This window comes from Pseudonaja textilis, chromosome 3, assembly GCF_049901715.1.
Source record: "Pseudonaja textilis isolate UNSWEBS1 chromosome 3, rPseTex1.2, whole genome shotgun sequence".
NCBI lineage: Eukaryota > Metazoa > Chordata > Lepidosauria > Squamata > Elapidae > Pseudonaja > Pseudonaja textilis.
In genome coordinates, this window is record NC_141992.1 from 185,769,467 (window position 1) to 185,795,668 (window position 26,202).

Below are 26,202 nucleotides of genomic sequence, written 5' to 3' on the forward strand. Positions count from 1 at the left end.
ACTAACTTTTTTTTTTTTTTTTGCAGCAGTTGTTAACTGGATCAATATAATCACTAAGAGAACGGATGGTTTGCTACGGACACGGTTTTGCTCAAAAGTGGAAATAAGTGCTGGTTTGGGGCAAAACTTTCATAAAATGCAGTCACATTTCCATGGGATGGCGCAAACAACCCTAAATGTAGCCATCGTACTAAGCACCTAAAGTTTGGTTGTGTGATTGTGGAAAAGAGATAATGGTTGGAACTTGAAATCCAGATCATAATTAGCCCCAAGATAATAAGTCAAGTTACTATTGTAAGTCAAAGATTACCTGTAGACAGGTTGCTTGATAGGGATATTTTTCACTATGTTGACCACATACTACCATTAGTTGGGCACAGTTTCACTATTTTACTGCATACTACCTAGAGTAAAATCCTATTCTTTCTTCTTACAGTTTTTCATCTTTAAACTGACTAGCCAGTAGAAGGCAGCCTCAAACCAAATACTGTGTCTGTACAGTGGCTCAGAGACCACAATTATTGTGAAGTATTTAATTTGAGACCTTAGGGCCACATTAGGGCCTCCATAAATGTTGGTGCAGTCCTCAAGAAATCTCAAACAGCAAATTGCCATATTTAGTGTGAAGAGGAAGCCCACAGCTAGGAAATAATCATATTGTCTCTGATGAGTTGTGATTCATTGCCACTGCATTGCAACTGAAATGAAATCAAATTTAGTTTTGCTCTGGCTACTTCCATTGCATGCCCCTGCTATAACAAATGGATACTTATGTGCCGTGCAGTGTTTAATGAAGAAAAATACCTGCACACCTGGTTTAGCAAGTAAACCATACTGGGTTGAGTTCCCATCGTACTAAGCAATAGGAGTCGCTGCGGATTTTATTCTCCTAGTTGTTGTCAACTATAGGAGGTGGTGCTCATCTCTATTTCATTAATTTCTCCGGTCATGAGGCCAACATGAGCACTTTTACCTTTCCATCAAAGTGGTGCCTATTTATCTATTTTCATTTGCATGCTTTCACACTGCTAGGTTGGCAGGAGCTGGGCGAGGACGGGAGCTCACCCCGTCATGTGGCACTTGGGATTCGAACCTGGGTTGCTGGCTTTCCATCCAGCCAGCCACAGCATCTTAACTATGGAGCCACTAAATAATAAATCAACATTTAAAAAGCACTCTGACTTTGCACAGCATGTTAACACCCATATTATAACAACCTGTGGTAGTATTCTACTGGTTCGGCCCGGTTCTGCCGAGCCGGTAGCGCCAATGAGCAGTGGAGACCCAACCGGTTCTCTATGCCACTCTGCTGTTGGGCCCACCCACCTGTCTGGGCTCCCATAATCATCTTTATCCCCTGCTTTTGAAATGCAGCTGATTTGCGTGGCACAGCAGAGTGCTGCGCAGCAGCTGCAGAAGCAACCAGGAGAGTGCAGGCTTGCAGGAGGTGATTTGGAATGCCTCTGTGCCTATGCAAGTGCTTCTGTGCCTGTGCAAAGTGCACATTTGGTGTGTGTGTGCATGCAAAGTATGTGCATGTGTGCAAAGCATGCCCACCAAGCTACAGCCACTGAACTGGTGGTAAAAATCTTTGAATCCTACCACTGATAACAACCCATATTATAGCTGAGCTGACCTGTGTGAACTCAACCAATAAGGCCCATGGAAAAGGGGAAAACGCCCCTTGCTTTTTTTGCTGACCGAATACTTAGCTACTGGCTGAAGTAGAGGTTTGCGCTACGCAGCCATGTTTGCTAATGTTTAAGCTTTAAGAGCAACTAAAGAATCATCTTTGCAATATGGCTATCAACACAAACAGGTGGTTAGGGTAGAAGTTCTTTAGAAACTGGAAACCAGGGTTTGTTTACAGTGCCACAGACTCTGTTGAGGTCTATGCCAGCTTAGCAATGGAACGTAATCAAATCCAAGCAACTACAGGCGGAAACGCTTCCCTGACCACAGTTCATGGCATGCTGTCTGGAACAGGGAATAATGCAGCTTGTGAGACACCTGGTAGAGTTGTGTCACCTTCTGCTACCTTGAAAAAAAGTCCTTCGGGGAAGCTACTGAGGCAACGTGGAATCAGATGCCCCAGGGTCTCTCTCTTTCTAAATTAATTAAGTAATTATCATCATCACAGAACCTGATGGCAAGCTTTCACCCTCCCTGTCTGAATCCTCATCACTGTTCCTTATGTACCATCTGATCCATCTTATTTCAAGAAGCCCAGCTTTTTCAACGGCTCTGCTGTTTTCCAACGGAGAGAGAAAGAGGCACACTGTTTGCATAAGGGGCAGGATGGGTTGGGCTGCCTGCAGCTCAAAATATACAAGACTGACTTTCTTGGGATGCCTGTTTTATTTGGCAACGAAGGAGAATGTTATAGACCTACCTGCACATAATCCACACTTCTCCCCAGCGCTTTGAAGGCTGTGTACATGACTTCCCTTTTTCCACCCCATTTTTGCATGATGCAGACACTCTTGTTGGACAGGACCAGCTGAGTGACGTGTTGCATGCTTTCTCTGTGGGACTCTTCAGTCTCATTGGGGCCTCTCTGATGAAAGTTATTCCTCCAGATGTAAGTCGCAGATTTATCCCTGCCCATGATTTCACTAAAAATGTCCATCATGTAAACATCATCTTCAGAATTCCCATCGATTACCATAATCAACTTAATTCCAGGGTAAGTGAGCCTCTTCACGGAAAGTAAACATTTTTTTAAGTAGTCTGGGTCTTCTTGATAGGCAGCAATGCAAAGGGCAACAGTTTTGTTCAACTTGATTGGTGTCTCCAGAGATCGGCGCATTTTACGGTGCTCAAGAAAGGCAAATAAGCTTTGGATGATAAGGTGGGATGCCAAAATAGCACCATAGAGTCCAAAGGAGAAATAATAGTTGTCTGTTTGGATAAACTGGTAGCCCACAATATAAGCAGCTGAAATTCCAAGCAGAAGAGATACTCCAAAGAGGGTTGTTCCAAGAATTCTCAGGATGCATATAAACCTCTCACAATGCATCTGTAAAAACCAAAAAGAGAATTGTAAATTCTGCTCTATGGCTTAATAGAAGCACTAAATGGGTCACTCAGTAAAACAACTGAGGGATCAGCTTCCTGCTTTGCAGTCTAAGATGGAAATAGTTGACCCAAAGACCAAGAATCTAAGATACTCATTAGAGCATTTATTGAAAGGAGGCTTAAAGTTACAAGTATTCCAGTGAGGATTCTACTTACAAGTCACACGCAAACACACAAACACACACAATTTAGAGTGTTAAAGCTGTTCCATACTTCCTCTCTTTTTAGTTACAAATAATTGGAAATTTGCCTCTTTTATGAGACCTTCCTTGTTTAGTCTCCAAGGTGCTTTTTCAAGAGATAACTGGACTTCCTTTGTTTTTCCGTGAAGATGTTTCACTTCTCATCCAAGAAACTTCTCCAGTTCTGAGAAGCAAAACGCCTTCAAGGAAAAACAAAGAAAATCCAGTTGCTTCTTGAAAAAGCACATTTGGGACAATCATAACCAGGATGACCGAGAAGCTCCATATACATTTCTTGTTTTGGTAAACATCACTCTTATCAATGTGAGAAGTTATTCTCACAAGAAATAGAAAAGTAACCAATTCTGAAGCACATTTGTTTTGGGTCGCCAAAGGCTCTGGACACATATCATAAAGCATCTCATCTCTCCATTATGAAAAAGACCCTTCAGAAGATGGTGGGAAGTAATCTGTATAGAGCCCGGGATGCAACAGACCAAGAGACAAGTGACCAGAAATTCAAGGTAAGTAGAAAACACAATTTTGCCATGGAACAAGGAGAGGTGTAGGTGGCTACCAAAACAGGGGTGTGTGTTGATTCCTGTCTTAGTGGGTTTACTTTGTGCTGGGGTAGGCAGGACATGAAGATGAATCCCAGGTCATGTAAGGTGCAATTTGTTGGACAATTCAAACCATGCTCAATAAAACCAGAACACTGGCTCTGCTCTCCTTATTTTCTTGTGAGAAAGTAATTAACATTGCAAAACAGGAAATCTAAAATAACAGTATTAAAAGACTTTAAAAGTCCCATTTCATCAAGGAATACTTTAATTGATTTATATGAATTCTTGCTTCTATAAACTGTATCATGGCCTAGTCTGCTCCTTGGTTATTTCCCCACAGTGTTGACCTCTAAGTTAGGACAATCTGATGCCTTCCAGATGGTATTGGACCACCACTCTTAGCCTCTCATTAGCCAATAATCAGGGATGGCGAGAATTTTGACTGAAATATCTGGAAGCACTATGAGGGAGTCTTTCATTGATCCAGGAATTGATAGAATTCCTTTGGTTGACAAAGGGAAAACATCTTCATAACATTTTCTACCAATTTGCCTTCAATTCAGGGAAAGAGAGCTTAGCTTGCTTTGAAATTGTTTTCAAAGATGGAGAATTTAAAAATAAAATCCCCATGGGCACAATTTGGCATTCATGAGCTTAGTCATCAATGGGGTGGCCTGAAAATTTGTTCAGTCATCCTTCTAATGTCTGAAGGCTCCTTGGCTTTCGATGTTTCAGTTAAATCTTAAGGGAAGGCAATGTGCAGGAAATTCTTCCATTCAGCTTTTTCACATCAGAAAACAAGGACAACAAGGGGAATTGCAAAGCGCTGGAACATGTTAAAACAGAAAACTAAGACCAGCAGTACCATCTTCTGCCATATTCCACAATAAAGTACTGTACGTTCAAAAACACTACCAAGAAGTTGAAAAGAAAAAAACCCTCAAAGTATCATGAACATACGGTAATAAAAGAGAACTCTTTGCAAAGAAGAGTCATTTCAGAAACTGAACACAACATTAATCAATTTGTCTGAGTAAACTGATTGTCGGCAGTGCAATCATTTTGATGAGGAATCTATCCTGGTTAAAAAATGCAAAGCTAGTTATTAGCACAGTACCTTACAGGAACTCCTTAACTTACAACCATTCATTTACTGACCATTCAAAATTACAACAGTGCTGAAACAAGGGACTTACTATATAATCACATGATTGTCCCAGGATTCCCTTGGTTAATTGATAATGATTTGGACAGTTGGCAATCATCCCACATAGAGAAGCTGGCAGGGAATGTTGCAAGTTTGAGGGACATGATATCTCACTTAATGACCACAGTGAATCACATAATGACCACAGGAAAAAAGGCAGCAAAGTCAGGTGTTGCCATATGATGCTTCACTTGATGACCAAATTGCTTAATGATAAGTCAAGGACTAATCTGTAGTGCCTACTTTCAGTTGATGGTATCTCTTTCTTTCCTTTCCATGCTCAACAGTTGACAATATTTGTGAATATGACAACTCAGGTTTAAAGTACATAGAACAGCGTATCTTCCTTTAAATATACCAGTGGCCCAAACATGCATGAGGAAATACGGGAATTTAGGTCAAAATAGGATTTCAAAAGGAAATGCTCCAGATGATACAATATTTCTCAAAGAGTGGTGCAGTGGCCTAGAGGTGGAGTCTCACCTCACAATCAGGAGGCTGTGAGTTCAATCCTAGGTAGAGGCAGATATTTTCTCTCTCTGGGCACAATGAGAATTTATCTGCTACATAAAACTCCTCATTGGTGACAGGAAGGGCATCTGGCCAGTAAACACTCAGCTCCATTCAGTTGCCCAGACTCCACCATGCAAGGGATTATGGGTTTATTAAAAGAAGATGATGATGATGATTCAATATTTCTCAAAGGCATATGTATAGAAGTCCTGAAGGGGGAATGGGAAAGTATTTCTAAATATCTAGGTGCTTCAGAGCATGTGGAAAAATAACCTTAGCACCAGTCTGCAACTCTTTAAAGCACCCATATCTTCTTTAGGAACCTCATAACAGCCCTCTATAGCAGCCACATGGGTCCTGGGAAAATACTGAGTTATTTTAAAGAGTTGCAAACAGGTTGATTGCATGCCATCAGGTTGGTGTAAGCATCTAATAATACACATATACATAGATTTTCTCTAGGAATTGGGTCCCCAAACTGGTCTTCAGATCTTGCACCAGTGAACCCACCACTTGCTATAAATATCTCCATCCACTGGCTACTGATCATCTATTTTTCTCTTTCCTTTCCCAAAATTATAGACTTCTTCAGAGGGCTACTTTTTGCATAATATGTCCAGAATATCACAATTTGAGCTTGGTCCTTTGTGCCCTGAGTGAGAATTTTGGATTTGATCCAAAATATTTTTTGGAATAGAATCCAAAACATTGCACTCATTCCTTGGCTATATAACACTTGATATACAAAGCAACTTTCTTGGTTCTGTTACTCCATGTTGCTTGTACTATTAATAGATGGTCTTAAAACAGCAACAACAAAAAAAGAAACAAGATAGGACGGGCTATATATAGTGTGAACCCTTACAACACTTGAAATAAAATCCAGCAGACTCCAAAATCCGTAATGGTAAACTCTGTGTGACACATGACCTAACCCAAATGCAAGACCTAACAAGAAATGAGATGCTAAGAGACCTTTCAATGAGTAATATAATGAATGAAACAAGATCTGGTGGCTGAATCTGATGCACAGTTACTCCAAATAAGTCCCATTATTCAGTGGGCAGTGTACTTACTCACAAGTAAGATTAACTTAACTTTAACTTTATAACTTTATTGTCACTTTGAATGTAGACTAATCAGCATACATTAAAGTGAAATTTCATGGGATACAGCTCTCAAAGGGTCACTACCTTCAATAGACACTACATAATATAACAGAATAAATAAATACAGATAAATACAGAGTCTAGTTCAGATGTATACCTGTACACAGTGAGAAAAATGAATCTTGTGAGTTTACCAGATAGATGGCATAGGGAACAGAAGCTGTTACAGAACTAGTTAGTCCTGCTAGAAACACTTCAAAACCTCTTCCCAAAGGGGAGCCCCAGAAACAGACTGTGAAGTGGGTGTGTGGGGTCTCTAACGGTGCTTTGAGCTCTAAGCCCATAGCACTTATGAGCAGTATCTTGAATGATAGGAAGTGAGCTTCCTATGATCTTCTCTGCTGTCCTTACCACTCTCTGTATGGACTTTCTATCTGAGGCACTGCTGCCACCAAACCAGACAGTGATGCAGTTTGTTAAGACGTTCTCTGTCATGCCTCTGTAAAAAGTGGCCAGGACAGAAGGTAAAGGAGAAAGACTGCAAAAAGCTGAACATAAATTCAGCAGTCCTCATTTCTGAGTTAATGGGCAGAAGTTTGCATGTCACCTTGAACAAATATTTCAAAGTTCTACTTGAAATCACACTGCTGCTTTAGTGAGGAACAGCAAGAATCAGAAATATCCCTCATGTGTTAGACATAGTTTAACTTCTTTAATAAATCAGGATTAACAATCCCTACTGGATTAACAGCAAGGTATTTTTTCACCATTCTCCCCGCCATCCTTCTCTTATCTTCTCTGAACACTAAAATATAAATATGGAATCTGAAATGATTCATCCATAAAATTTGAGATGATTTATCCCTAGATTCATCCAGACTCTATTGAGGAAAAGTCCTTAGTAATATTGTCTAGATTGGATTGAAGATAATTTAAAATTTCCAATAAACATTCTTACTATACATTCTATGTTTACATATAGATTCATCCTATGTTTAAACATAGTTTTTTTTAAAGTCCCAGCCTCATTTTCTTGGAGCTATAAAACTCTTGCAGATCGTTTTTTATTTTATTTTAATTTGATTTTTCAATCGCTTACAAGATAATAGGTATAAGAATAAAAATAGTTATGAATACATGAAATGGATACATGTAATAAAAATAAAAGAAACAATAGGACAGGCACGTTGGTGTGCTTATGCATGCCCCCTCACAATCAATGAAAGTCACCTGCAACAGAACATAATAGTTTTAAAGTACTTCATTCCTGATGGGATTTTTTTCCCCAAGAAGACTAGGGACAACATGTAGCAAACCACCCAAAATCAATTCATCTTGAACATTAAGACAACCAATGAAATCCGTTGATGAAGTTACACCAACTCGGCTTGAGTAACTGGTTTGACAAATCAGGATGAAAGTCAAAATGTATTATATGGTTTCAAAAGGAAAGCCTTCTTTATTTATAATGTTTACTTTATGTTAGGAAACATGCATCTCTGCTGGCTATTACTTAAGAAGCATTTCAATATGGGTGCTTGTGTAAGCATTAGGATTTGATTCAGTTTAGTGTTGTGTTATATTGCTATTGTGTTTTCTGCCAAAATTTTCCCAGGCCAAAAGAAATTGTATGATGGGAATGGCTTAAGAGGAAGCTAAAAGTATATTTCTTCATGGGGTCTTTGGTCCACAAACCATTTCCCACAAGATGAGAAAATCATATGGACATGTGCATTCAAAACATTTGATCACTCACTAATAATATTTCTTAATCCAGCAGACAAAGCACTATTGCTACATTCCCCCTCACCCCAGTTATTTGTCTGGGCTATTTTTCAGAATCTGTTGAGGAAATATCTTGGTCTAAAGCAGGGGTGAGATGTTACCGGTTCAGCCCAGTTCTATAGAACCAGTAGCTCTGAAGAGCAGCAGACACAGAACCGGTTCGCTGGGACATCTGTTTGGCCCACCTACCCGCCTGGGCTCTTGGCTGTCCTTTATTTCCTGCTTTTTCAACCTCAGCTGCTTTGCGCGGCACGCCTGACGTTGAAAAAGCAGGAAGGAAGAGAATTTTCAAACACTGCCCACCCGCGCACAGTGCTTGTCAGCTATCTGGGTGCCGTTTTGCAAATGCTGTACACGCGCACGCAGCACTCTCACCGACCGGTAGTAGCACCAGTTGAATCCTACCCCTGGTCTAAAGGCAACTTTGATTGTGGATTCCTTAGTACTCTCTGAGTTGGGTGGTTTTCCTGCAGACATTTCATTACCAAACTAGGTAATATCATCAGTGCTAGCAAGAAAACCACCCAGCTCAGAGAGCACCAAGACCCCACACTTCAACCCTGAACTACAAATATTCTCTTCAATACTTACATTGCCTTTAGGTTATTAAGAAAGGTTGGTCATTATTTTTGCTTTGTTTACCAGAGTACATTTCTAAAATAGAACTCTTTACAGTTAGTCCTTTACTTAGGACCACAATTGAGCCCATTTCTGTTGCTAAGCGAGATAGTTGTTAAGTGAGCTTTGTGCCAACTTTTTGGTTTTCTTGATGAGAGAATAACTGCAGTTGTCAGTTTAGTAACATGGTTGTTAAGTGAATCTGGCTTCCCCGTTGACTTTGCTTCAAGCAGTTTGTCTCAATTGCTCTGGAGAAATAATGAATCAAGAGGAGAAAATGAAAATCAAGGGGGATTTCTCACCCCTACTCTGATATATGAATTTCAAACATTAAGGGGATTGCAACACAACTTTCTTTAGTTCTTACACATATCAGCTAAGAAAACCAATCAATTAATATTTTATATGAACTATGCTTCATTCACTACCCAAGGGGACCGTATTTGATAAATTCCCAGCTTTAAATATCGAAATAATTATTCTTTCATCCAGATTACACTCAAATCTTTTTTTCCCCAATTGACCTAAACTTTAAATTTGAATTGATGCACTTGAAGTGACAATATGGAAGTATTCTTTTTTTTTTTTTTGTAAAGAGATTTTTATTTTTTATATTTCAAAAAATCTCTTTCAGTGAACAGCATAGTCCCAGGTTTTAACATTTCCATACAAACATGACCTGGGTTACATATTCATCTTTCGCATTTGATTTCATATCATTCCATTCCACATTTTCTATCAATTTTCTCAAAAATTCTTATATTCTTCCAATTTATTTTATATAAATAGTTCTCATATCTTCATATTTATTAAACGTTATACTGTTATCTGTCACATTTGCAATCTGGAAGTGTTCTGATGCAATAGTTTGGAATTGCAGGACTGATGGGTGTTCCAAGTAAATAGAAGAACAAGTGTTGCAAAATTTAATAGTAGGATACTGGACGCCGGCTGTCTTTGCCTGCATGTGATCATATATGCAACATTACAAATAGTTCGAAAATGCATCTGTTGCTCTGCATGCCAGAGACACTTGCATTAGGATGATACGTCCTGCCTCCCCGAGGGACATTCTTTTGAAGTTTTTCCCTCTTTGAGAGGCTATTTGATCCAAGTCCAGTTTAAAGATAAAGAAACTTAAGCTAATGGAGGGTTTCAAGCATACTGAGTAAGTCAGTTTTCCCCACTCTGGTAATAGATACTTTGATGGTACTTTTGTTTTATTGTGTTAGGAATATTTATTTCTAATTATTTTAATGGTTTTGTACTACAAGCCGTGCCAAGTTGCTTCAAAACGAGATGGAGGGCAAATACATATACTGAATTATTGTAATTCGTTGAGTTTGGACTGTTGTAATTATTTGCAACCCTGGAGATTAATCAGGTCAAACCAAGTCTGCTTCGTCTTTTCTCCTCTTTTGGTGAGACTCATGACCTCTTTAACGCTATGCAGTATTTGAGAGATTTTAGTATTTGATCTAGACATTAGATTAGTACAAGATAGTCCTCAACTTATGACCACAATTGAGTCCAAAATTTCTGTTGCTAAGTGAGACAGTTGTTAAATGAATTTTGTCCCATTTTACGACCTTTCTTGCCATAGTTGTTAAGTGAATCACTGCTGTTGTTAAGCTAGTGACATGGTTGTTAAGTGAATCCGGCTTCCCTATTGTCAAGATGTCGCAAAAGGGAACCGCATGACCCCGGACACTGCAACCGTCATAAATATGAGCCAGTGGCCAAACATCCAAATGTTGATCACGTGACCATGGAGATGCGCCAACGATCCAAAGTATGAAAAACAGTATAAGTCACTTTGTTTCCCAGTGCCACTGCTAATCTGAACAGTCACTAAATGAACGGTTGGAAATAAAAGACTACTTGCAACTCCAATCCAATTTGTGCAGATGTCCTGAAAAAAAACACCTCCTTCAATTCAATGATAAATAGAATAGAATAGAATGGAATGGAATGGAATGGAATGGAATGGAGTGGAGTGGAGTGGGGTGGAATGGAATGGAGTTGAGTGGAGTGGAACAGAGCAGAGATAGAATAGAATAGAATAGAATAGAATAGAATAGAATAGAATAGAATAGAATAGAATAGAATAGAATAGAATGGAATGGAATGGAATGGAATGGAATGGATTGGAGTGGAGTGGAGTGGAACAGAGCAGAGATAGAATAGAATAGAATAGAATAGAATAGAATAGAATAGAATAGAATAGAATAGAATAGAATAGAATAGAATGGAATGGAATGGAATGGAATGGAGTGGAGTGGAGTGGAACAGAGCAGAGATAGAATAGAATAGAATAGAATAGAATGGAATGGAATGGAATGGAATGGAATGGAACGGAGTGGAGTGGAGTGGAATGGAGTTGAGTGGAGTGGAACAGAGAAGAGATAGAATAGAATAGAATAGAATAGAATAGAATAGAATAGAATAGAATAGAATAGAATAGAATAGAATAACACAGTTGGAAGGGGCCTTGGAGATCTTCTAGTCCAACCCCATGCTTAGGCAGGAAATCCTACACCACTACAGACAAATGGTTATCCAACATCTTTTTAAAAACTTCAAGTGTTGGAGCATTTACAACTTCTGTAGGCAAGCTGTTCCACTGATGAATTGTTCTAACTGTTCAGAAATTTCTCCTTAGTTTTAGGTTGCTTCTCTCCCTGATTAGTTTCCACCCGTTGCTTCTTGTCCTGCCCTCAGGTGCTTTGGAGAATAGATTGACTCCCTCTTCTTTGTGGCAGCCCTTGAGATATTGGAACACCGCTGTCATGTCTTCCCTAGTCCTTCTTTCCATTAAACTTAATTCTCCTACCTCTCAGTTCAGAATTGTGACTTTAATAAAAGTAATATATTCATGCACCTAACATCAAGATGGAACTTTTTCACATGAGAAACAACCCTATTACCTTAAAAGACTGTAGAGATGCTGACCACGGTCTTCTTCTTTTTCTCCCCATTACGTTATTCATATTTTCCTTACATTTATCAGTGTCTATATATATGCTGATAATGTTCACCGCACCATCTGCTGGCCACATCTGATTTTAGAGTTACGCCCTCTGACTTCATATAAACTGAAGGATCATCTCTTTGAAAAGCATGGGAAAAAAAGCTGCTACTTAATTACAGCCATACAATGTTCAACATCAGCTGTTCACAATCCATGTGAAACTGGCAGCCACAAGGGAGAAAATGTGCGCTTCCTCCCTCCCTCTCTCTCTCTCTCTTTCTCTCTCTCTTCAAAGGAAAAAGGAAAAAGATTTTATAAGCTTCATATGATAGAGCTAGTTTTGTATAGGGGTTAAGGCGCTGGACTGGAACTTGTGACTAGAGATCATGAGTTCTAGTCCTCCCTTAGGCATGAAAACCAGTTGGGTGACAATCTATCGTTCTATCTCTTGCTCAGCCCAAATCCACCTCACAGGATTGTTTTAAATGGAGAAAATAGGAAGAAGAAGCACTGAGCCTCTGTGGTGCGGTGGTTAGAGTGCAGTACTGCAAACTACCTCTGCAGCAGCTGCCTACAATTTGGCAGTTCAAATCCCACCAGGCTCAAGGTTGACTTGGCCTTCCATCCTTCCAAAGTGGGTAAAATGAGGACCCAGATTGTTAGGGGCAATATGCTGTCTGTGTAAACCACCTAGAGAGGGCTGTAAAGTACTATAAAGCGGTAAAAATGATATCCATCAGTGGAGTCCTTGATGCTCTCTGAGCTTGGTGGTTTGCTTGCAAAAGTTTCATTACCCAACTAGATAACCTCATCAAGTGCTACTAAGTATGGGTTTGATCCCTGTTTATCTGGGATGTGAATCTCTGCTTATCTGGGTGATGGTTTCTGGAGAGGATGTGCTCTGACCTTTGCATCTCCTTCTTAACTTTTTTATTGCCTCTTTTGAATAGCGAGCAAATGTGCTTTATTTACAAGAGCCAAGGTGGTGCAGTGGTTAGAATGCAGTACTGCAGTCTACTTCTGCCGACTGCCGGCTGCCTACAATTTGGCAGATCAATTCTCACTGGCTCAAGGTTGACTCAGCCTTCCATCCTTCCAAGGTGAGTAAAATGAGGATTCAGATTATTGGGGGTGATATGCTGACTCTGTAAAACCGCTTAGAGAGAGCTCTAAAGCACTGTGAAGTGGGTAGATAAGTCTAAGTGCTATTGCTATTTCTATGTGTCTATGACTAGAAATTAACAACAGACCCATAAGCCAAAGTTCCCTAATAAAGGAACAGATCCAAGGGGAAATCATACCCTGGCCCACACTGGCAGGGCAACCTACTGTATATAAGCAAAGTGCAAAGCCCACATGCACACACCCTAACAATGTTGGCTCTAAAGTTGCTTCTTCTTCATCAAGGCTTGTCACCTGGTTTCCATACACCTGGATTGTCCATTCCTACCCATAATGCCAAGATGAGAAAACATGCATGGTGACATTGTAGGACTCTCTAGTACATGCATCATGCCATCACAGGCAAGTAGGTACATTTAGCTCTTATTTTTAGTATTTAAATTGTGATTTAATTGTAGACTTTGTGGATTGTATTAAAGTAATTTTTCAATATTGATTTCTATAATATTTTATGTTGGAAGTTCTGAAGCTGTGTAGAATCTGGCAGGTTTCAGGTAGTAAATAAATTCCATTAATTGTATTAATTAATGAGGAACTATGTCTGTGACATCACCAAACTCATTTCTTCATCTTTAGGTACCAATAAAGGGAGATACTTGTAGTTCAAGGTTAAAATGAGGGGTCCTTCGTGATCTTGATTGTTTTCTTGAAAGTGGGAAACTTTTAACTAAGCCAATCCAAAAAATGCTAGGGAATTCCTAGAAGCCTGGCACTCTGACAAATTGGATATCAACAGACACATAGATGTAAACAACATCTACATACTATGCAAAAAAAGACAACAAGCAAAAAAAGAGAACAACCCCCCCCAAAAAAACCTCCCTACCAGCAATCAACATCCAGATGAGCATAGATTAACATGAAGATTAACATCAGACCAGTAATATAGAAGTAAACAATATCCCAACCAAGAAACTGCGAAACAAGGTACCAGTAAACAGCCCAATCAAAGAATCTCCAACACTGGCAGGGCAATACTGACAGAATATAAACTGAGACCAAACAATACTCCCCACTAGCACTGATGATGTTACCTAGTTTGGGTAATGAAATGTCTGCAAGAAAACAACCAAGCTCAGAGAGCACCAAGGACCCGTCATCTTTAGATGTCAGATGATAAGATGTCAATTGACTTTGTTGTCCTCAGGCTTGAAATAAAGGGCTAAAAATTAGAAAGTAGCTTGCCTTACCTAAAAAACTTCCACATTCAGATGATATAACATCACCTGGTAATGAAACATCTGTAGGGAAATAGCCAAGCTCGGCGAACACCAGGAACCCAACAGTTCAACCCTGAGCTGCAAATACTAACAACGTTTTGTTTTCATTCCTGGAAGCTAGACAGTTTCAAAACACCACTTCCTTGACCTGAAAAAAAGTCATAATGACTGCATTTTGAACCTAGTCCAAATAGTAAGTCCAGTGAAATGACATGTGACAAAAAAAAGTAGCAGGTTCAAATCTAATTCCCCTCAATTTAGTATAAATCAGCCTTATCCACTTTATAGTCTATAAAACAAAAACAGAAGCAGTATAGTCTGGAGATCTCTGAAGAAGATTCTAAGGTTGGGAAAGGTGGAAGGGAGGAGGAAGAGAAGAAGGAGGAGACAAAGGAGAAGAAGGGGAAGGAGGAGGAGGAGGAGGAGGAGGAGGAGGAGGAGAAGAAGAAGAAGAAGAAGAAGAAGAAGAAGAAGAAGAAGAAGAAGAAGAAGAAGAAGAAGAAGAAGAAGAAGAAGAAGAAGAAGAAGAAGAAGAAGAAGAAGAAGAAGAAGAAGAAGAAGAAGAAGAAGAAGAAGAGACGACTTAGTTACATTCGTCATGGACAGATCTTCAAGAAGAGAATCTGTCTACGTGGTTGCTAAGAATCAACAATGACTTGATGGTGTGTAATCAAACAGTCAATCAAATCATTTGTAGTAATTTGTATCCAATTTGCATGTGTGAATATGACATCCAAAACACAATGCCACAGATTTAATTTGAATGTCACCCAGGATGATACAATACTTGGTCAGTGGAGCATGTTTGCACATTTTGGATGCTTCAGTAACTACTGAGGAATCAAGCAAGGTGCTCACAACTGTGAACCAATGTAAAACAAGCATGGAGATGGCTAGATATGGGTACTACCTTTTTCTTTTTGAATAACTTCTACACTCCTGTCTGAAATACTTTATTGCTGTCATCTCCTACTCTCCCCTTTGTGTAGGAAATGACATCATTGGAGAAAGAATTTGCTCTTCAAACATATTAAATATCCTAGAAAACGCACCAGTGCAGAAGACGAAAATAATGGTAGCATTTCTAAGCACAATGCCAGTATAATCCAGCTGCCCTTGCACACCCAGAATGATGGCCAAATAGTTGCACGCTCATGTTAATATTTGAAAGAGGTTGCACATTCACACCGATGGCATGAAAAGGTTACCCAATGCTTCCACCAGGAGAATAATAGTAATGATGGAAGGTAGCTATACAAATAGTCCTTGACTTACACTTAGCAATGGACTTCTCACTTATGACTCTGTTTGGAAGTTATGTTTTTGGTCGACTACATTTTGGGAACCCAGCAACTGGTCTGCATTTATGGCTATTTTCATTGCCCTATCGTCACATAACAATGATTCATGATGGCTTTGCCAGAAATCTGGCATTTACTTTTGGTTTCAGGGAAAAAACAGCCCATCCAAACAACAGGTTCCCCTGATGACTATGATGCTTGCTTAACTAGCATAGCACTGATTTAATGACCACCATGAAAAAGGTTGCAAAAGCAGGTATGGTCAAGTGGTGACCTGTTTTATGACTGTCACCATTTATGACTGCAATTGCCAGGTTCAGTTACAGTCGGAAGTTTGGAGTGGTATGGTGGCCTAGAGAGGGAGCTCTCACCTCACAAATCAGGAGGCTGTGAGTTCAATCTTGGGTAAAGGCAGATATTTCTCCTTTTGGGCACAATGTGAATATATCTGCTGAAGAAAACTCTGCATCGGTGACAGGAAAGGCATCCGGCCATTAAAAAATTCTGCTAGCTCTGCCCGGACTCCACCCTGTGAGGGATTATGGGGTCATTAAAAGACTATAATGAATTACAGTCATAAGTTGATGGCTATCTGTGCTGCAGAGAATGCTTGTTATAGTATATGGTCAGTGAGGCCCTTCCAATTAATAATTCTACAGATAGTTCACTGCCCAGGAATAGGGTTTCCTTTGGGTGGTGAAAATCCATTTGGGACCCCTGGCCTTCCGTGCCCACAATGGGATGGATTAGTATAAATTTGGAGCTGACAGGTAGCACATACCTCCTATTGTAACCCATGAGGAGGAAAGCTTGGGTGGATTTCATTAAGGTGGGTGGCAGCAATTCAAAAGAAGCAGAGAGTCTGCCCTCTTGCATTTTCCTGTCCTTTTTCCTATGATGGGAGAGATCCAAATTTAAGTCATCACTCAGGTGTTGAAACCCACTGGGTGACTTTAGCCAGATACTCACTCTCAGTGTCAGGATTCTGGCAGTTACCCCAATTAAATCATGAGTCTTGAGCCAAACTTCAAAAACTTCAAAAGGATTTATTGGGAGTTAACATGTCCTGTTAGCTGACAGGGCGTTTGCCTGGGTGTAGCCAGCTCTGAGACACATCATTCATTGTCATCCTTGACTCTGTTTTTATTTCCCACCCCCTGGGTGTATCATAATTCATATTCTCCAATGAGACACATCCATAGCCAAGAGTCATCAGTCATGTTCTCCAGTTAGATATTTGCAAGGCAGAAACTTCAGTCACCTAGTTACTATCTTTGAAAAACTATTATGGAATGTACTTTCGATTTCCAAGCTTCCCCACTGCTCTTTCAAACCCCTTTTCCCCCTCCCTTTCTGTTGGCAACTCTAACAAGACCATAGCCTGTTTCACCAATAAACTGTAGTAGGGAATTGCATGTACAACTTCCTGAGCAGTGTACAGCAGCAGACAACAAAAAGGTAATACAATCCTTGGTTGTATAAACAGAGGCATAGAATCAAAATCACATGAAGTATTAATACCACTTTATAAAGCCTTAGTAAGGCCACACATGGAATACTGTGTCCAGTTTTGGTCACCATGTTACAAAAAAAGATGTTGAGACTTTGGAAAGAGCAACTAGGATGAGAAGAGCAACTAAGATGATTAAAGGCCTGGAGCCTAAACATATGAAGAATGGTTGCAGGAACTGGGTATGGCTAGTCTAGAGAAAAGAAGGTCTTCCAATATTTGAGGGGCTGCCACAAAGAAGAGGAGGTCAACTTATTTTCTAGAAGGCAAGACAAGAAACAATGGATGGCAATTCATCAAGGAGAAAAGCAACCTGGAATTAAGGAGAAATTTCCTACAGTGAAAACAATTGATCAGTGGATTAATTAATTAAATTGTGGATGCTTCAACACTGGAAATTTTTAAGAAGAGACTGGACAGCCCCTTGTCTGAAATGGTATAGGGCAGTGGTGGCTAACCTTTTTGGGCTCCTATGCAATGCCCACCCACCCACCCGCCGCCGCCCTCTTACCTGCGCTGCACCTCACAGCTGATTTTCAGCTGGTTTGAGGCCTTTTCGGTTTCCCAGAGACTTGAGGAAGGCTTCTGCAGGCTTTGCAGGTTGAAAACTAGCCCGTTTCATCACTTCCGGTATTTTCAGAAAAACAGGAAGTGACAAAAACAGGGCTAGTTTTTGACCTGCAAAGCCTGCAGAAGCCTTCCTCAAGCCTTTGGGAGTCTAAAAAAGGCCTCAAACTGACTGAAAATCAGCTGTGAGGCACGCACATGCGCAGTGAGGTAAGTTTGCCTGCAGCTCGTGTGCCAGCACAAATGGCTCTGCGTGCCATCTGTGGCTCGCATGCCATAGGTTCACCATCACAGGTATGGGGTCTCTTTCTTGAGCAGGGGGTTGGACTAGAAGACCTCCCAGGTCCCTTTCATCTCTATTCTGATTGATTGAGCCTTGTAATATAAATCAGTTTCTAGATAATGCATTTGTAAAATCAATCCATCAGGTATGACTCACACTAAATAGATACTATCCTTACTTGGGAACTAAGACAGTATTTCTATCTCTTGTCTTGTTTTATTTACCTAAAAAGGTGGAGCTCTTCTTCATAACACTAAGCTGATTGAAATCCGACCCATCTCCCAGTGGGGAGCTGTGCCATGGACCAATGCTTGATAAGAAGCATTCCACCTTCCCTCAACTGCAAATAAACAAACTGACATTTAAAAGTAACAACAACACCCATTTTCCCACCCTTCCTTGCTGAGCCTTCCTTCCCCTTAGATACAAAGATGTTGGTTTAGTCTTGCAAAGCTCAGGACACATGGATGGCACAAAGTAAAACAGCAATGATAACAAACAAAAGGTTGAAGGTGAATCGAAAGGTTATTTGTTTTGAGTCAAATGGTCGTGTGAAAAAAGGCTCAGGGCAACCCTGATTAAGTCCACCACTTCAAATGACTCCAATCAACCTGACAGATGTAATTTTGGCTGCCTCGAACTCAGGGGAAAACTTTGTCACTGACTTACAACAAAGAATAATCTTCTCTTTTTTTACATTACTTTAGTTTACTTTATTTTATTGTCATTGCATCTCATAGAATGAAATTAAATACCATCTTCAGTGTACATTATGACTATGAAAATAAACACAAACACACATCCTTCACATTCTATACATTGAATTGAAAACCCCTGATATTGCATAATACAGTAGAATTCAATAGAGTTATTGCCCTGGGATTGAATATACAGTAGAATTCAATAGTTATTTCCCTAGGATAGAAGCTGTTTTTCAGCCTATTTGTCCTTGTTTTTATTATCCTATACCATCTACCAGATGGGAATAGTTCAAAAAAAGGATGCCCAAGATGAAAATAAAGCAAAACATTTTAACATTGAAGATACTGAAGGATAGTTTTGAACAGTGGACCTACCCGTAGAAGTTAACCTGAAGCATATCTGCCTCTATGTTTGTGTTTCAAAGATGTTATGAAAGAGGAACAAGTTTTATCAGCCAATAGTGTGTTACTTTTCTGTTTTTCTACTTTTTATTTTCTGCACTTTCTATTTTTATTTAGTTTGCATTGATTTGTATCTTTTTCAATATATCTCTTAATAAAATTACTATACAGAGGAAGGAGTCCCTCCTTAATGATATTTCATAATTCTGCCTACAATTCTCCTTCCTCCATATATGGATCATGTCAGCATTACAAGATCCAATCTGGGTCGGTCACTGGGACTGGAGGTTTAGTATTCCAAACTTTCAGACTCATGCTGGAGAACTCAGGGAGCTTCTCTCTACCTGAATGAGTGCTTTGGGTTATTCTATGTGTTGTATTTATGTGATGCCTTCGTATCAGTTGATTGGTGTGTTGATGGTCAGGGATTGGCTGTTGTTTCCTTGTACTATCAAGTCCTCAGCTCCTAAATACCCGCTAAGTTGGTGGTAAATCAGCCCTCCTGTTGTCTGACAAGGGCCCTATTTTCCAGGCTTCAATAATTTCCCTGGCTGTTTTTGTACCTGCTTGGCCAACAATCTTAGTAGCTGCGAAATTGAATGAATGCACTTGTTCATTGTAATGTGAGACTACCAATGCCATGTCAGCATTTTGCATGATTATACTAAATGACAAATTAGGGAACCATATTTTAAGTTAATGAGGGAATATTTTATAGCTTATGTTTTGTTGTGGCATCCGCAATCAGAACATATGGTTAATCTGGGACTAAGTTAACGCTGGGCAAGTAGGTGGTATGATCCCTGAATTTGCAGGTCTTGCTCACACGAACCATCGACCTACTCTGAAGATCATGTAATGAATTCCAGATATGTGCATCTATGCACATAGCCACTCAATCCCCACTTTTCCCATTACAAATATTAGCTGACTGCTATTAAATGGGAAGCAGGCTAAGATTATGATTGCTATAAACTAGGGTTTTTTTATTATTTTTGGCAATAGCAGAAGTAAATCTAATTCTGAAGCACAAATGACTTGCAGCATTCATTCATTCTGAACATAAAATAGCTGTCAGCATTCCTCGCCTTTTAGTTTAACAGCCAATGGAGAAGAAACTGAGCAGCTAAGTTACATCTGTAGGGCTTTCCTGCTACTTCATCTCCGACTCATTTATCACTTCCAGATTTTACATGCTACGATCTTCACTGTAGGGCTTAGTCGGGAGAGGCATCAGTTGTCTGTTTGAAGTACAAATTAAAGAAGAGTTAAGCTCAACTTTCAGGAATGGCAAACTATAAATAACCATAAGGACAGGAATGAACAGAATCTCAACTCCTTGGGAACAAAAAAAAAAAATATTGGGTTACAGGGTGTGCATTACAATATCTTTCAGCTATCCTAGGTCCTTGGGAAGAATGAGCTATTCAGAAGTGCTAGTCCTGTGACAACCGTCTGATAGATTGTGGGTAATTAGGAGCCATCCTCATCAGGGGTGGGATTCAAATTTTTTAACAACCAGTTCTGTGGGCGTGGCTTAGGTGGTGGGCGTGGCTTGGTTGGTTCTGTGTCTGCTGCTGTTTGGCCCACCCGGGCTCTTACCTGTCCTTTATTTCCTGCTTTTTCAACCTCAGCTGCTTTGCACTGACACAGCTGAGGTTGGAAAAGCAGTTTAAAAAGTGGCTTTTCAAATGCTGTTCACCTGCGTGCAGCGCTTTTCAGCTGTCCAGGTGGCACAACTGAAGCATCCCTGAAGCACCTACAACTGTTCTCACTATTAGGAAGTTTCTCCTTAATTCCCGGTTGCTTCTCCCCTGGATTAGTTTCCATCCACTGTTTCTAGCAGTGTTCCGCTATTTCAGGGGCTGCCACAAAGATGAGGGGTGTGTGTGTGTCAAGCTATTCTCTGAAGCACCTGAGGGCAGGACAAGAAGCAATGGATGGAAACCAATCAAGAAGAGAAGCAACTTACAACTAAGGGGGAATTTCCTGACAGTTAGAACAATTAACCAATGGAACAGCTTCAGAAGTTGTGGATGCCCCAACACTGGAAATTTTATTTCAGCGCTGTTGTATTTTGAATGATCACTAAATTGAGGATTGCCTGTTCTTCACTGAAAAAAAATGACTATTTTCCCACCAAAACACAACTAAAGGGAACCATCAATTCTGCCTCCCCCCCCCCACTAAAATATTCTTAGATCAAGTCCATCAATCAACATACTGATCTGTTGTTTTCTAAACCACTAGAAAAATCCATTCTTTCTGTTGAGATTCTGAACAATCAGTCCAAGTCTCCTACTTTAATTTTCTGCACTCTTCTTCCTGAATACTTGAAATTCCAAAGAACCCATCATTTAATTTCAGAATCTGAAGCATTTCAGGGCATTGTAGACACCGGCCAGCCACATCAAGAGTAAGGCTCATTAAGCTCCAAAGAATTCCTTTTTTTCCCCTAATAAAGCAGCCCTGATAAATCTCTTTTTAAAAAAAATCTCCTTGGCATACATACATCCTTCCTTATAACCATTACTTCAACGGGAAAGTCTTTCTCCCTCTTTCTCTCTCTCTCTCTCTCTCTCTCTGTATGAAAACCGCTCTGGCTACAAAAGTTCCTATTATTTCCCAGCAACCTTCTACTCAGCGGCTGAAAGAAAGGGTTTCAGTTCTCCCTTCTGAAAGCTCTTTTCAAACTTCAAGCCTTCTCCTTCTGCGGGGGAACCCCTTCCACATGACCGGAGCCAATCAGGAGAGGGTGCGGCGTTAGGTCATAAAGGGAGGCGGGAAGTTCCATTCAATGAGCTCATCTTCGGCATTCCCAGGCTTAATATTTATTTATTTGGTCCCTCGCTCTCCAGCCACGTGGGGTCAAAGAAGATTTCTTTCTTTCTTTCTCTTTCCTTCCTTCCTTCCATCTTTTCTTTCTCTTTCTTTCTTTCTCTCTCTCTCTCCCTCCCTTTTTCTTTCTCTCCTTCCTTCCTTCCTTCCTCTTTTTTTGTCTTCTTTCTCTTTCTTTCTTCCTTCCTTCCTTCCTTCCTTTCCTTCCTTCCTCTTTCTCTTTCCTTCCTTCCTTCCTTTTTTGTCTTTTCTTCCTTCCTTCCTTTCTTTCCTCTTTCTCTTTCCTTCCTTCCTTCCTCTTTCTTTCTTTCTTTCTTTCTTTCTTTCTTTCTTTCTTTCTTTCTTTCTTTTTCTCTCCCTCCCTTTTTCTTTCTCTTCTTCCTTCCTTCCTCTTTTTTGTCTTCTTTCTTTCTTTCTTTCTTTCTTTCTTTCTTTCTTTCTTTCTTTCTTTCTTTCTTTTTCTTTCTTCCTCCCTTCCTTCCTTCCGTCCTTCCTTCCTTTCCTTTCTTTCCTCTCTCTCTTTCCTTCCTTCCTTCCTTTCTTCAACTTTTCAGGACTTTTCAAGGCTGACTCTCAGTCAACCATGGTTGTCCCAAAGGTGCTTTTTTTGAAGAGGCAACTGGACTTTCTGTTTTTCTTTGAAGACGTTTCGCTTCTCGTCCTAGAAGTTTCTTAAGCTCTGAAGAAGCTTCTTGGATGAGAAGAGAAACGTCTTCAAAAAAAAAAAAAAACAAACAAACCAGAAAGTCCAGTTTTGCTTTTTTTTTTTTTTTTTTTTTTAAAAAGCACCTTTGGGAGAGGCTGTTTTTCCTCCGTGGGCTGCCGGCCGCTCACAGAACCAACGGCAGAACGGAACTCGTGGAAAGCGGAAACCCAGCGCCCTTGGCCAGCTCCCACGTGCGCTCTCACGCACCCTCCCCCCATCCACCCACCCGAGCTTTCATCAAGAAGGAAGGGCGCCCCGGCCCAGCTTTTACCGGAACGGTGGGTGGGGCTGGAACAATGCAGTGGCTCCCATCCAGACGATGCAGATAGGCATCGCATCGCCCCAGCGGGGCCAGCTCGCCTCTCTCAGGCTGAGCTCTGGCCTGGCTCCCTTCTCCTCCCTCCCTCCCTCCCTGGAGAGGGGGAGGAGAGCGCGGCTACCCGGGCGAGCGGAGCTTCTGAGCGGCTGCCACGTCGGTCTTCGCCCTTCCCCGGCCTTGCATCGCTTCTCCCCCTTCCCTCCAGTGACACTTCTAACTCCCCCCCACTCCCCTTCCCCATCCCCTCCATCTCTCCTGCTGAAGCCCTAGCGATTCTGCAACGCGGCCGGCTCAGCCCCAAATCCTACGGCGAATGCGCGCGCGGCACTCGAAGGATCGGGATTCTCCAGTCCCCCACAACACGAGTCCGGTGCTTTCTGGGCTGCGCTTGGTTGGAGGGTTGCGATCCAGTACGGCACAATAAACGGGCCTGTCTGTCTCCCAACTGACTCAAAACTTCCTCAACTTTTACTCTTAAGGCAGAGGTCCCCAAACTTTCGCAACTTTAAGGTTTGTAGACTTCAATTCCCAGAATTCTCCAGCCAGCATAGCTTTGGGGCATAGTTTGGGGACCCCCTGCTCTAAAGGGGATAGCCGGCTACCTACACTTCCCTATGAATCCCCCCCCACCTCCCGAGCAAACGGGCCCCGCCTGTCTCCACTTCTCTTGCAGCCTTTCACCGGATGCCAAGTTGGTCAATCCAACTCCTTCCACAAATTCCCAACCAGCCGCAAACGCCCCTCTTCCAATCCCGGACCGCGGGGGGGCATGCAATACAGGTCGTCCTCGACTTACGACCGCTCAAAGTTAACCGTGGCACTGGGGGAAAAAAAGCGGGGGGACGGCTGACCTTTCACCACCATTGCAGCGTCCCCCCCCACCCCCACGGGTCACGGGATCCCCATTCGGATGCTTAGCGACTGACTCCTGCTTATGGCGGTTGCGGTGTCCTTGGGACCGTGGGATTTCAGGGGCGTGCCTAAGTGCCCCCTCGTGCCTCCCGTCCCTGTCCTATTATTGTCCCCCTTTTAATCGGACCCATTTCCTGCGTTCTTACTCAGGTTTTATACTTATACCTATTACCGTGTAAGCGATTGACAAATATACATATGTACATATACACATACATAAATATATACATGTACATGTACATATACACATGCATACATACATGTACATATACACATGCATACATACATGTACATATACACATGCATACATACATGTACATATACACATGCATACATACATATACATATACACATACATACATCAATAAATAAATAAAAAATATTTGTTAAGCAAGGTCAATGGGAAAGCCGGATTCGCTTTGAAGAACGGTGTTCCTCGCTTTTGAACAGCTCCGCAGCGCTCCGCTTCACAACGGGGGCAGGAAAGGTCGTAAAACGGGGCAAAACTCCCTTCCCCGATTGTCTCACCCGGCCGCGGAAATGTGTGGCTCGACTGTGGTCGCGAATTCGAGGACCACCGCCTCTACTGCCCCGCGCCGGGGTTGCACGCCGCCTCTTTTGGCAAGGCAGCCTCGGCAGCAGCGCCGTTAACTAACCGCCGTACTGCGCGCTCCCGGCTCGGAGGCATCTTCAGAGAAAGGCCCCGTTGCCCGAGTTTGAAAGGAAGCCGGAAAGTCCAGGCTGATGGGAGATCCAGGCATCCGATCCTTCCTACTACACTCGAGAGCAAGAACCACGCCAAGTCTATTGCACGGCCGCCTAACCGCCTTAGCTCGACCGAAAGGCGAGAGCAAACTTCCCCAGCACAGTCTACCTTTCTACGAATCTGTCGAGATTCTCAGTCTTCCAGGTTCCTGGCTGTCCCAAAGGTGCTTTCCTCCCCCCCACCCACCCACCCCAGGAAACAACAGGACTTTTGGGGGATTTTTTCTTTTTTCTTTAATCAAGTTTTTTTTAAAAAAAATATATTGCTTATGCATATCAATGCGGGAGCAATGAGATACCTGTGTATCCTACATTTTAGTACAAATAAACATAATACTATTATTGGGTTTTTTCTTTTTTTCTTTTGAAGACATTTCGCTTCTCCTCCAAGAAGCTTCTTCAACTCTGACACAGGATAGTGGGGAATGGAAGGATAGGAATATAGGAATATAAATCCTTTCATGTATCTTTTCTTTTATGTACACTGAGAGCATTTGCACCAAGATAAATTCCTTGTGTGTCTAATCATACTTGGCCAATAAAGAATTCTATCATCTATCTATCTATCTATCTATCTATCTATCTATCTATCTATCTATCTATCTATCTATCTATCCATCCATCCATCCATCCATCCACCCACCCACTCTCCCTCCCATCCATCCATCCATCCATCTATTCTCCACCACCCCGTCAGAGCTGAGGAAGCTTCTTGGAGGAGAAGCGAAACGTCTTCAAAAGAAAAAAAAACCCAATAATAATATATTTATTGGAACTAAAATGTAGGTGTCACATTGTTCATACATTGATATGTATAAGCAATATAAAAGAAAATAAAAACTTGACTAAAAAGAGGGGAAAAAAAACCCAAGTAAGTCCAGTTGCCTCCTGAAAAAAAAAAAAAAAAACCCAGCACCTTCGGGATGCCCGTTTCTAACCGCCTCCAGATCGTGCATTAAAGAGAGTTCCTTTCTGAGCATCTGGGATTCGGGCGCCCCAACCCCGCCCATTCCCCCTAACCCACCCATTGGAAGGAGGAGGGGGGGAGAAAATGGGGTGGGCGGGGAAGAAATCACGCTCCATGTTTTTACAAGCGACTAAATAGCGACAGTGTGTGTGTCTTTGCGCTCGCGAGGGAGAGGGAGGAGAAGCAGAAATGAACCGCCTTCCGGGATATTGCCTCCTCCTTGGAAACAGATCAAGGGTCTCTTCCCTCTCCCGCCAAGCCTCCGAAAGTGAATCTATACGTAACGCGGGAAGAAACGCAAGCTTGCTCCACTAACCGGTTGCGCGTCTGCCTTGCACAGTCTCGGGACACCCCCACCCTTAAGATCGCGGTGGCGGCGTTAAGCCAAAACTGGGGTGGAGAAATGGGAAGAGGTTCCAGGTGTGTGTGTGTGTGTGTGTGTGTGTGTGTGTATACCGCCTATGCATATGTGTGTATATATATATATGGTATCTATATATATG

General features: G+C 41.4%; 1 protein-coding gene across 1 annotated transcript in view; it reads right to left on the minus strand.

Moving 5' to 3' along the window:
* The window catches only part of HAS2 (hyaluronan synthase 2), a 41,268-nt gene that overhangs the window by 13,100 nt on the left and 1,966 nt on the right, over positions 1 to 26,202 (minus strand). The window contains exon 2 of the mRNA XM_087931684.1: positions 2,393 to 3,019. Within this exon, the coding sequence (XP_087787810.1) occupies positions 2,393 to 3,019 (627 nt within the window). The remainder of the gene's footprint in view (positions 1 to 2,392; positions 3,020 to 26,202) is intronic.